Source organism: Hydra vulgaris, chromosome 10, assembly GCF_038396675.1.
Source record: "Hydra vulgaris chromosome 10, alternate assembly HydraT2T_AEP".
Taxonomy (NCBI): Eukaryota; Metazoa; Cnidaria; class Hydrozoa; order Anthoathecata; family Hydridae; genus Hydra; species Hydra vulgaris.
The window spans coordinates 13,153,916-13,167,852 of record NC_088929.1 but is presented as its reverse complement, the minus strand read 5'-3'; the positions used below and the strand labels follow the sequence as shown (position 1 = coordinate 13,167,852).

The 13,937-nt window shown below is 25.6% G+C and overlaps 1 protein-coding gene across 3 annotated transcripts in view; it reads left to right on the top strand.

Annotated features, from left to right (window-relative positions):
- The first annotated feature begins 218 nt into the window (after positions 1-218).
- Positions 219-13,937, top strand: part of LOC100202086 (amyloid protein-binding protein 2) — a 38,269-nt gene continuing 24,550 nt past the window's right edge. The window contains exons 1-2 of one of the 3 annotated variants that reach the window (XM_065807287.1): positions 219-447; positions 5,070-5,204. In XM_065807287.1, coding sequence (XP_065663359.1) covers positions 427-447; positions 5,070-5,204 — 156 coding nt within the window. In that variant the 5' untranslated portion in view covers positions 219-426. Of the gene's footprint in view, positions 448-1,410; positions 1,438-1,905; positions 2,056-5,069; positions 5,205-13,937 lie in introns of those variants that run through there. The other 2 variants (XM_065807288.1, XM_065807289.1) reach the window with 2 other exon arrangements.

Genomic DNA, 13,937 nt, shown 5'->3' with positions numbered 1-13,937 from the left:
ATAACTTTTGTAGAAAATGCTTCTGCTTTTTTTTATGAATTAGATCAATATATACTATAGTTGTGTAGTCTACTATAGTTAATTAGTAAGAAGAAAAAACTTGGAATTAGTTTATAATTTTTATAGAAAATTCTTCTGCAATTTTTAAAATAGAAACAACAACTTTAACGCCTTGCGTAGTTTACTTTAGTTGCCTTGTCTACTCTCGTTTATTACATTCCAATCGTTGAAGAAAATCTGCGGACAATTCAGAAGTAAAAACGCGTTCATGTATTTAAAATTTAAATTAAAGACTCTTGACCACGGAAATGTAAACATAAAGAATGCTTTGAAAATGCATTTAAAGGCTGAAAATGAATGTTTGAGTATAATATAGCTGCTTCAGGGAATTTAAAATTAGTTTTACTTTTTTTATAAAGGCTTAACATGGGAAATGAAGCTTACCTGGTAAGAAATTTGAGTCATTTTAAGATGAAACTAACCAATTATAAAATGTTTAGTTTAAAAGATGCAAAGTTTGCACATATTTGTGCAAGCTTTACATAAAACCTCTAAGTAAAGTTTGTTTACTAAAGACTAACGATTTTTATGAAAGCCCTTATTAAAGGCTTAAAAAAAAATGCCTTTATTAAAGGCTAAACTTTTAATAAACAAAAGAGCTTGTATTTTAAATACATAATTAGTTTTGTTGCTTTCATAAAATGTAAATTGAATCATTTTTAAGTTAAAATAACTGTTTTATAATAAATGTCATACAGTGTTAAAAAAAAAAAAAAATATGAACAATTTTTAGAGTATATTAAAGTCAATCCAAAATATATTGTTTGATGACATTTTATAATTATAGAGTTTAAATTTTCAATAATAATATCAATAAAAATTAAAAAAAATAACCTAATGTTGTTTACAAAATTGTATGCATCTAATTCTAAACTATTTTAATGTATAAAATTATCTCTTTAGCTTTTTTTTTGTTTATATTCAAGAGCGTTGTTACTTAATTATCTGCTTTACTTTACCCACTGTATCTTGGGTCTTAAGCCTGAAAATAAATTTGATTGATTAGTAATTAAGTATTTCAAAATTTATGCAGTTTTTAAAATGTGATTTTTTAAATAAAGAGAAACTTTTACATAAGTGAATGCAAGGTAACATTATTTTCAATCGTTATTTTAAATTATAATATCTTTTATGCAAGGACAGATTTATCTTGTAGGAGGCTCTAGAACCTTGGCTCTGTGAAGGTTTGGGGCTTCTAACTTTTTTTGTCAAACATATATGTTATAGTTAGTTCTTTGAAAACAAATTATAAAATCTTTATATTTCTATAAACATTTATATAATTTGTTGTGGAAGAAGTTGAGATTTTCAAAATACTTTTATTTTTTGTTGTATTTTATTTGAAAATTCATTGGTTAAACAAAAATGAATAAACAAGTGAGTATATGCACTAAAAGCTCTTTTATTATACAACTTTCTTTTTGCACTTTTCTCTTGAAAAGTCATCAATCAATCAAAAATTCTATGTCGATTGTTTTTAATATATATACACTACTGGATAATAAAGTAAAATTATTTAAAGTGTTTTGTATCATTGTTGATCTTTAATAGCTCTTATTTAATTTTAGTTATAATTTTTTTTTTTTGCAAGAAAAGTTAATAATCAAGAGTAAAATAAGTCCACTCAATTTTCTCTAGATCTATTTTTTTTTTCTTTGATCAACTTACGATAATAATATATTTGATATAATAATACAGAATAAATGTGTCAAAGCAGTTTCTAGATAACTACTTTACACATCTACTTTAACATTAAATTTTGGATTTGCAAAGTTTACAGTCAAACTAAAATTCTTTCATTTTTAGATGTATATTTTATGCCTCTGCTCTTGCTGCTTTATCAAAAATGTTGTTATCAGAAATACTTAATAATGCCTCAGAAATAATTAATCATGTTAATTATTTTTTAAACTTTGACAGAATTGACTCGAGTACTCAGTCTCGTCTTCCAAACTCCTCACAATCAAAGCAAATATAGCGAATGTCCAGCATATGGTAAAAATACTTTGTCTAGATGTTTTTTCTAAAATAATTAACTTCTTGTACTTTCCACTAATGTTAAAAGCATTATTGTATTATTGAGATCTGCAGTCTAAAAAGTTTAATCCAGTGAAATTATTTTCTTGTCTCTTTTACTAGTTGATAATCTAATGTATTGCCACTTTTGTGAATCTAGCCAAATTTGTGAACTTTTGTGAACATAAACCATTAAAGCCTTCCTATGCTTGCATGATTTTTCAAGACTTTTTAATAATGGTTCAGCATTTTTCCAATCATTCAAACCATTAGTTGCAAGACAATAATAGCAAAAAGCTTTTTTTTTAAGGGCGAATGTATTAGCTATTTGCTATAATATTATATGTTATATATTTTTGCTAATCACTCCTTCTCAAATAAAAAATGGTTCATGGTCCATGCTCTATCCAAAATGCAACATCTTCATTAGATAGGCAACCCCATTCCTGTATATTGTTACTCCTATTTATATACAAGTCTATTTCTGTTTAAAAACATTTTTGAATAAATGCAATGTTACTCCTGATCTTGATGCAGAAACTTGACTTTCAGAAATTTGATTTTCAAACACTGCTTCGTCCTCTTGTAAAGCTGTAGATTACAAAGAAGTTGGTGTAGCTACTTCTTTGTATTTCACTTTTGTAAAAAATGCATCAAGTTTGATAATTTTTTTGCTTCTTTGTCTTTCACTGCTTTATTTTTACATTTTTGAGCAATACTTTCATAAGCTGTCTTCATTATGCTAAAATAAAATAAACAAGTTTTTTAAAAAATAATTTGTTTATTTTTTAAAATAATTTTGATAAGGCAATATATCTACCTGCTTAGTTTCGCTAAATTTGTGATCTAAACAAGTATATATATATATATATATATATATATATATATATATATATATATATATATATATATATATATATATATATATATATATATATATATATATATATATATATATATATATATATATATAGTTTGTTGCATATAGGAAGAGCGGAAGGAAAAAAGTGATTCTTACGCCAACACATACGTCACTTTAATTACTTTTGACTTTCGTCCAACATTTGTGTGTTGTCAGAAAGTTAAAACTATTAATTTAATTACAAATTAATTGTTTTTTAAAAAAACCACAAAAACGCAAATTTAATTGACCAGAATGTTTTTATAAACATTCTGAGTGTTTTTAACAATATAAACAATATTTTTATTTTTTTTAATAAAATGTTTTTATTTTTAATTTTTTTAATAAAATGTTTTTATTTTTATTTTTTTTACTGTAACTCATGCGCTGAGTGTTGCTACATTGACTATCTTATAGCCTGACTCGCAAGGGAGTGCTGCTACGTTGACTGACAAATAGCCTGACTCGCAAGGGAGTGCTGCTATATTGACTGACAAATAGCCTGACTCGCAACAGAGTGGTGCTACATCTACTATCTTTTAGCCTGACCCGCGGTCAGGCTAAAAGATGAGTAGATGTAGGCTGAGGGTTTGGTTGGGGCAGGCAGTCTTTCAATTAATAAAAAAAAAATTCCAGTCTTGCATTTTAATTTTTACTTTTTGTCAACAAAATATGGAAAAAACTTTCTGACACCATATAAGAGTTCTATATATATATATATATATATATATATATATATATATATATATATATATATATATATATATATATATTTATATATATATATTTATATATATATATATATATATTTATATATATATATGATATATATATATATATATATATATATATATATATATATATATATATATATATATATATATATATATATATATATATATATATATATCATGCTAACAAAATTAATTTTAAAAATTTTGCTTAGAGCATCGGGCATTAGGTTAAATTTTGTTTAATTATTTAAAAAACTCTTAGTTAAGGTCTAAGCAAAAGCTTAGAATCTAAGCAAGAAAATGCTTTAATGATACTAATTATTTTTTTATTTGAAATTCAAAGTTACCGTGTAATAAGAAGTTGCAAACAAAACTTTCAAAAAAAAGTTTCTTTCAAAGCATAGAAAGTATTTAAAATGAACAACAGAAAAAAGCTAACTGGATTTAAAAAAACCTGAACCTTGCTCCTAAATGTTTTGTAAGAACAGTAGCATAATTAAATTACCAAAATATATTATTTATTATTTGATTTTTAAAGTAAAGCGGGAATTTTGAGGCCTATTTGTAAATCCAGCTCTGCTTGTGTGCTTAGGAAAACTTAAAAATAATGTGGGAATTTCAGATTCTATCTAATGCACTGTATGTTAAGACATTGTATTCAACGTTTATAACTTTGAGTTTCACTTATTTAAATTTATCAATTGTTTTGAATAACTTTCTGATATTTAATTGATACTTTTTTTATTTGCATATTTAGGGATTTGTGGTACATAATATAACATAAGTAATTTTTCTATCATCTGCACGTAGTTTAATAAAATTATTGTAAAAAATCATTAAAAATCACACAAAAGTGTTTTATCCAAAAGCAACCCTTGTTGCATCTGCTTAAAACAAGTTACCAATAAAAAAAATCACACAAAATAACTCTTCGTCATTTACAGTTACACCGTAATACTTTTATTACCTTAATGTTTTCTATAGAATAATTTTATTTTGTGTTGTTCTATTGTTATACTTAAAAATAACCTATTAAAACATTGTTATCTGTATGTGTTCAAGTATAGCCTACTATATTTCTATATGTTTTTATTTTATTTCAATTCACCTCCTCAAGACCATGAAGGTCACTCCAGTTGAGGAGGCTACTTTAGTTATGGTTACAACCCTCCCTCAGCTTTATAACTCCAAAATACAAATCTTACCTTTTCCTATCTATCACAATAAAGTAGCCTCCTCGAATGTAATGTCCTTCTCAGCCTTGGGGAGATGAATAATGTTGACAAATATTTTATTTAAAGCAAATAATTTTTATATTTTTTCATCACAATGTATTTTTTTTTGCATCTTTATTTTAGGCTCAAAAAGATCCATGTTATACAGCAAGCCCACTTTACGATGTAGCATCTGTTTTTATTGCAAACAAATTACCTTTGTATAGTGAATTAATTGAAAATATTCCAAACTCACTTATTATAGATATATATGAAAAGGTAAATAATAAAAACATGTAAAAAGAAATAAATGTATCTTTAAAACTTTTAATGATATTTAGTAACCTAATAGATATGTTTTTTGATAATAATAAAATCTTTTTATATTGTTAACTTTTTATATTGCTTACTTTTAATGATTTATATTTTTTATTTTTTATATTTTATATTACTTTTTATTTTTTTATATTACTTTTAATGATTTATCATTATAAATCAATTATAAAGATATAAGCATAGCAGACTAGTTACAAATGTATGCTTTGTTTAGACTTTTTAAATAAAATTATTTCCTTGCAATACCCAAGACAGTTCCTAAGATAATACCAAAAAATAAAAAATCTAATTGCCCTAATAAATGTCTTTAAAGTGATAGTGTTCTTTTTTCTGTGTAAAAAAATAAGGAAACTAGTATTTTTGTGAAATAAGACTTTTCTCAACTTTTGTCTTCATATATATAAAATGATTTAAATGGTTTAATAATATCAAGTAGCAATAAATTAAACATAAAATGAAATTTAAGTTAAATATTATTACAAATATCTTATAACAAATACCCATACACACATGTGCATATATATATAAATAAATAAATATATATATATATATATATATATATATATATATATATATATATATATATATATGTATATATATATATATATATATATATATGTATATATATATATATATATATATATATATATATATATATATATATATATATATATATATATGTATGTATATATATATATATATATATATATATATATATATATATATATATATATATATATATATATATACCCATGTGTATATATATGTACATGTATGTGTAGTTGTTATACACACATGCACACACACACATACAAACACACACTCACACATATTAATATAAATATATACACATGTATATATATATATATATATATATATATATATATATATAAAACGCGCTGAAAAACCAAAGTTAAATTAAACTAAAATTAAAAATAAACAAAACTGAAAAGAGAATTAAAAATTAAAAAAAACTCTACTAAAAAATATAAATTTTCCCGAATGATTGAAAATATAAAAGATAAACCAGAAAAAATGCAAACATAAAATTTGTCTTTTTTTTAGTTTAAAGTGTTTCACTTCATAGAATTTAGAAAATGGTTGGAGTTTTAAAGTTACTTAATCCAAGCTTATTTATTTCTTTAAAACTTATGTGAAAATTTGAAATTTTGATATTTTCTAATGTCTACTAAGCAAAAATAACATTTAAGAAACGATCCGTTTAAAGGATTTGAACCTGCATCCAATACCAAACTTACAGTCACACCTCATAAATATAACATTAAATCATTCTTAAGCTTTACACTAATGCTGTGAACAATTATTAGCTTTATTATTAATTGAGATGCTTTTAAATTAAAAAAATTATTAGGTTTGAACTATTAATTGAGGGGCTTCTAATTTTAAAAAATATTAATTTTATGTTATTTATTTTTACTGATTTATCTTTTATTTGTTTTATTATTTAAGATTTTAGTTTCTCTTTTGAGTTTATAGTTTCTGTATTTTTAATTTTCTTTCCAGTTATTTCAGTGCATTTTTAAAACACGCAAATTTTCAAAACATGCAAAATGCTGTGGCCAAGTTGTCAAAACTAAATATTATATATCTGGTCATTTAAGGCGTGCAACCACACACCACTTACAAAAAGGCCTATATATCTATATATATCTATATATATTAGAGTGGTTCTTAAAATAACTTTTTTTGAAATGTCTGCTCACACCCTCTAAATTTGTTCTATATAATAAAATAATACTAGAATTAAAAAATTTTTGAAAAAAAAAATTTTTTAGGGTGGCTCAAGACCCTTAAACATCAGACAGGTTCCTATAATTATCAAAAAAATAGTTCTTCAAAAGTATGTCATGTTGGGTCTCAAAAGAAGGGAAATTAAATAAAAACAAAAAAATAATCATTATTTTATAAAAAAAAAATTATAATAAAAATAAAAAAAAATTATAATAATGAAGGTTTTTTGTAAAAATGCATATTTTTAGTTTTTAGGTTAAAAATATCATTTTCTAGGCAGTGAAATCTAAAATAATAATTTTTTTATAAAAAGATGATTATGATTTGAAATTTGTTGTAGCCCATTATAAACACTTGTTATAATAAATTGAAATTCAAATATATATTGTACATTAAACATGTTAAGTCAAAAATTTGAACATTAAATTTATAAGTATAATGTAAATTCAAATTTTTAAAAAAAAGCTGATGATTAACAATTAAATGTGATAAGAAAATCTAATCTGTGTACAGTATAAAAAATTTAATCTATTAAATCAAAACTAGAAGAATAGACGATCCGGTCAGAATTTAATATACCATCTTAATGATTTTAAGTGCTTTTTTCTTAGTTTGCATAACATATTTCTGTTGTTTTCTACAACTTGCATAGCGTTCTGGAACATATTTTTTTAAGCAGTTTTCAAAGTCACTTCAAAACTTTACTCCAGGTTCATCAGAGTTGTTGAAATTCTCTAAGCGAAAAGGAAGTATTCGAAGGTCAATCAAACTCTTTCTATTTTTAAAGTTATTTTATATTATTTACAATCTTTTGCCTTAGAGTATCCAATAAGTTGTCATTAAAGAGAGACAGCGAGCTGACTCCTTAGTGAGACACTACATGTTATTGCTAAATGCTTTCAGAGCAGCATTAACCATGGTTAAATCAGCAACTTTTTACTCTAATAAGGAATTAATAAGATCTTTAATTAAATCTAATTTAATCATTAGTAAGAGCTGCTGCATATATAGATGCACTTAGCCACCATGGAATATAACAAAATGCAACAAACTGAACAATCACGTTAATTTAATTTTAAATTGCTATGTTAGTTTAATTTTAAATATAAAATAAAAATACAATATCTTACTAAATAAAAAATTTTTCAACAATTAACTTCATATCTGAAGATTTAAATGACTTTTTATAGATTTAAATAGACTTTTTATATGACTTTTTTATTTCCCTTTTGGAAAGCTTTTTGATTTAAATTATAGTTAAATACACCTTAGTCTTTTACTTCACTGTTAAAAGATAATTTATTATTAAATCATTTCAAAAATTTTGGGAGTTTTTTATGAATATTGTGTGGTAAAAACACAGTTGTGCCAGTTTTCAAGGTTTTTTTTGTGAGAGCGCTTCATAACTGCATCTAAGTTCATTTACATCATGATCAAGACAAACTTTATCTGTTTTTATTAAAAAGTTGTTAGAACATCTCAAGATATTTGAATGTTCTTTTTTTTTTTTCAATTGATTCTTTCTTGTTCAGCAACTTTTCCGTTATGACTTTTTCCCACAAGGGTACGTTTAAGATCAACTGAGCCCATGAACGCCTTTCTATCAATCATCATGCTGATCAGAAATTGTTTGTCCTCTGCATCAATACATACATACATACATATATACATTAGGGGTGTTCAGAAAAAAAAAATTTTAGAATTTGAAAAACCAAACCGTCTAGATTTGAAGCACATATGTTTAAACTTACTCACAAAAAATTTCAGCACCATTGAACCACTCTTTCCTTGTCCTCAAAGCATATGTTTGGAAAAAAAGTGACCCAAAAATGACCAAAAACGGATTACTCTAAGGGTCTTGAGGGCAAGGCCAGCATAAATATTTATAATATTTTTATTTTTCAGGGTTTAGATAAATATCTGTATTTTTGATTAAAAAAGTATGGTTTTTTTCTTTCTTCTCCAAAAACAGTATAACTTACATTTTAAATCGGCTAAAAAATGTTTATTACGTGGTGCAGCGTTGTTTTTATAACCTATTCAACAATTAAATTAAATCTTTGTTATTTAGATTCATAATATAGTTTGCAAATGTATATATTTAAAATAAGAATAGAATTACTCATTTTATGTACGTTTATTATTTGTAATATTTTAATCAGAATAAAATAAAATACTCCTTAAGTTATGACTACAATTTTTTACTTTGTCTTCAAAAACCACACTTCGCTTTTTTTTTTACTTTTTGTTGCAAAAAATATTCCTTATGAGCAGTATCAATGATATTCTGAAAAAATAAACATGTGCTGAAGTACCTTACATCATTAGTAAATACGCGTTAATGATTTATTAAAGATAAATAAGAATTAAAAAGGTTTTTTCAAATTTACCGAAAATGTTGGTTTTGTAACATGTGGTTTTTGTATATCACGATTCAATATTACTTATCAAATCGAAAAGTTTTTTTTTTAAATATTTCAAAAGATTTTGTAGAAGTTTCTTCTATAGTTTATCTAATTAATCTTTTTTTTGTTTGTATTTTGTTTCTTCGCTAAGGAGGAAAGACTATCAGATACTCTTTTTTTGGTAAGACTGGTGGAGCTTTTCCAGAAATTCTGAAAGCAGAGCAAACTTTGTCAACTGATATCAATCGGTTCTGCTTTTCCTGTTCGTTGTTGTAACGATGGACATATTGCTGCATCATGCTTACGGCTTTCCGTAATGGCACAATAAGGCCGTTGGCAAAACTTTCAAAAATTTTAAACAAAGGCTGTGTATGCCAGCATTGCAGTGGAAGTGAAAGGCAGTCTTTAGTGGATCTTTCTCAGTACCAGCATTTTTTTCTATCTCTTTTCTGTTGCCTTTCTTTTCTTTCTTTTTCTTTGTTTTTATTTTTTAAGTGTTCAGTCTTGGGCATTTTAAATCAAAGAATTCCAGCTGCAATTTTTTGTTTTTCATGTAAAGGCAAATCCTCATCCAGTAGAGCTAATGGAATCATAGTTAAGTCCAAGTACCAAGTGTGCTTGTAAAGCGAATCAAGCACAGCATCAAATGCTTTTGGACTCCAACAAATATTTTTGAATTGAAGCATCTGATGGATAGCTTTATATCTAAGTTGGGGGCCTTTGACACAATACAGACCACAAACTCCACGATAAGCTTGATTTCTTTTTTGAGATCATTGCTTTTTGAACGAAGTCAAGTTGAGAAAACAAAAGTTGCATTTTCAGATAGTAAGTTGCTTTACTAAGAAAAAGGGCATCATGGATAGCTCCAGTTTTCCTAATATTATAAACAGAAGATGATCGATAAGTCACAATAATTCAGTCAGCTCTCTTCTGTCATCGCTTTATCTTCTCCTAAAAATTCATAGAAACTTCAGCAGCTTTTTCACTTAACTACATCACCTTCTTCTAGTTAAACTTGCACAAATTACTTGTGCCATAACTAAAATTAGGATGTTTAAGTAGGCTCTTAAATTTTTGAAATAATAAGTTTTCTGGTCCTGTAGTCAACTCATTTGTTGTATGTTTCCAAAAATGCACCATTCTTAATTCTGTTATGTGATGCCTGCATGCAAATTTTAAATGACATTTATTTAAATCGTTGGATATCTTTATGATTGAACTATTTTAGATCCCGGTATTGCTTGCAGTTGTATCAAAACAAAGACGTCCTACTTTTGATTCAAGTTTATATTCCTTTAGTAGGTTCAAAATACTTGTTTATTGATCCTCACCAGAAAAGGAAGTTAAAAGAGGAACACCTAGTTGCGTCTCACCCTCAATGTTTACAAGAACTGCCTGCCTGTCAACCTTGAACTTTTTTGCTGCATTAATTTCATAAAGTGTTTTTCCATCAAAATGTATAACATATGGATAAGAAAAAGCTTTTATTGCATTTTTTACATCCTCTTTTTCTAAGGTTAACATATTTTCATTTGCTCATTTTATTTTTTTAAAGGCTGTTGATTTACTGCAATGTATATCTGTAAGTTCAACACCAGCTTCAGTTAAAATGGCACTTGTCACTTTTTGCAAAACATTTGGCAAAACATCACTTAACGTAGCCATTAGGGCAGCGTTCCTGGCATACACATTAATTGGAATTTCTGCAGTTACTGTACTGTTAGATTGAAATGGTTCTTTATGATAATAGTTATTAGGCTTAAAATCAGAATCATAAGATGAATCAGAACTCAAATCAAAATTGAGTTCAATTTCATAATTAGATTTTGCTGATCGCACATCCTTCGTTCTATTTATCATTCTAATCCTCTCTGCTGTCAACAAGCATAAAATAATATAAACTATAACGAAATGTTTTATAAGAAAAATACCACTTAATACTTTTAATTGTAAAGTTTTACCTTTCTACTAAATTTCTTATCCTCTGCCCTTAGAATAAACTTTCTTTCCCCTTTCTGATCTTCAAAAAATATCAAGTCTTCAAGCTTATCCTTGTCAGACCTTTTTTTAAGTAACTCTTGAAGTTTTTCCAATTTGTTAAATCTTTAGAGGAGCCTCAGTTTTTCTTTTTTTTTTAATTAGAATACTGCTTGTCGAGTTTAATAATAAGATTTTTGAGTAGTTGAGTGTCACTAACAACTTCAAACCCTGCTTTTATCCAGGGTTTCTTAACCTTCGCTAAAATACAATTACAATTCAAATTTATTGTTTGGAAATTTTCAACCATATGAATTTATTGTTTGGAAATTTTTAACCATATGAATTTATTGTTTGGAAATTTTCAACCATATGAATTTATTGTTTGGAAATTTTCAACCATATGAATTTATTGTTCCGAAATTTTCAACCATATGAATTTATTGTTTGGAAATTTTCAACCATATGAATTTATTGTTCCGAAATTTTCAACCATATGAATTTATTGTTCCGAAATTTTCAACCATATGAATTTATTGTTTGGAAATTTTCAACCATATGAATTTATTGTTTGGAAAACTTTTAGCGCTTAACCTTAAAATTTAGTTTTGCAGTAAAAAGACTGCTAAAGGTGGTTTTTTTAAAAGTGAGAAGAAAAACTAAAAAAAGACTTCTTGTTGAACACTTTTTTTCACACTGATTTATTAACTAAATATAATAATGTATCTTATGTCCATATATTAATATGAGTTTCCCCACATAGATTATTACCTTAAAAAAAGCATAATTTGTGTTATTAACAATATAAGTGTTATTGATATTTCCGGTTGAGAGGTTAATATTAATTTCATAAATCTGCCTAATATTTTTCGTTGTAAAATATCTGGTTTTAATAATAAATGAACTTACCACAGAGTTTTTTAAACCATTTACACTATTTCTCAGACTAGGGTCTAGTCCCTTATTAAAAAAACATTAAGATTTTAGTTCAACTTGTGACAAAATAAATATTGTATTTAAATGAAGAATTCCTTCTACTTTGTTTTATTTTATTTCCATTAAAATATTTTGTTTTTATATACTGTGAAATCAAATCTGTTTGCATTATTTTCTTACTAACTCCATATATAAAAAAAGAATAGTTATTTTGTTTTTAAGATTTTATCAGCAGAACTTGTATCATAATTTTTAAAGTTACATCTTTTAGTTATAGCACTAATATTATCATTTTTTTAAATAAATCAAATTAAATTAGACTTTTAAAGCATTTACTTATTGAGATATTTTTATTCGGTTTTTTTACGTTTTATAAATGGTTATATATAAAGGCATGTCAAAACTCGCGACCCACAACATATAATTTTGCGGCCCACTCTTTAGTTTTTTAGCAAATTATTTAATTTTTTATATTTTTATTTCGTTCTCAGCAATCACTTTTTTGAATTTTTAATTTCTATGTTGTTATTTCTTTTTTTATTTTTTTTTATTTTGTAATTTCAGTTTTTATTTTTAAAAAAGTTCATAGAGAATTTCTTCAATGAAAAAATTTTTTTATGTTTTTTTTGCGCCCCACCTAAAATTTTTTCTGGATATTATTAGAAAAAAATTTTCCAAAAAAGGTTCCAAATAATCAACTAATGCACAAGTTAAAAAGCTTGGAGTTCGAGAAGAGCTATTCAACTGGATTAAATCATGGCCTACTAATTGGCAACATCCTATACAAATTAATGCCATACATCTAAATGAAGTGAAGCAGTGCACCTCAAGGTTCAGTCATGAGTTCACTTCTTGTTGTAATTTTCATTAATGACTTACTTGATAAAATTGTTCATCACATGAAATTATACACTGATGACAACAAAATTGTTGGGGTAATTAACTTGGAAAATGGTATAAAAAATCTTCAAAAAGACATTGATAATACTGTTGAATGGTCAGATATTTGGAATATGTCTCTTAATATTGAAAAGTGTAAAATAATGCATGTTGGCAGCAAACAAAAAAAGTTGTTTCGTCAATACACGAACTTAAATATTGACAACCTCAGATGCCCGACTAAATTAAAAACAATTGAACATGATCTCTCTATAATGATCTCAAATGACCTAAAAGTTTGCATATTAGTTAAAACAGCAGCATCGACAGCAAACCATGTATTAGGCAGGCTGAAGAAGGGTTTTCATAGTTTTAGCTTAGAACTATGGTGCACACTATGTGTCCTTTATGTCTGCCCACATCTTGAATTTGTGAGTCAAGTTTGGTCACCACATCAGAAATTTAACATTACCATTTTTGAAATCGTTCAACACAGAGCTACAAAAATTTTTAAATATTATACATTTAACTTATGAGAAAAGGCTTTAAATTATAAGTTTAAAAACTTTAAAAGAGCAAAGAAAAAGATCTAATTGAACCGATCAAAATTATGAAGAAAAAAAAAACTTTTTTTGTACCATAGAATTTCTTAGCAAGCAATACATTATACAATTTTCATAGACACAACAAACGACTTGAACATAAATTAGTCAAAGGAAGTGAA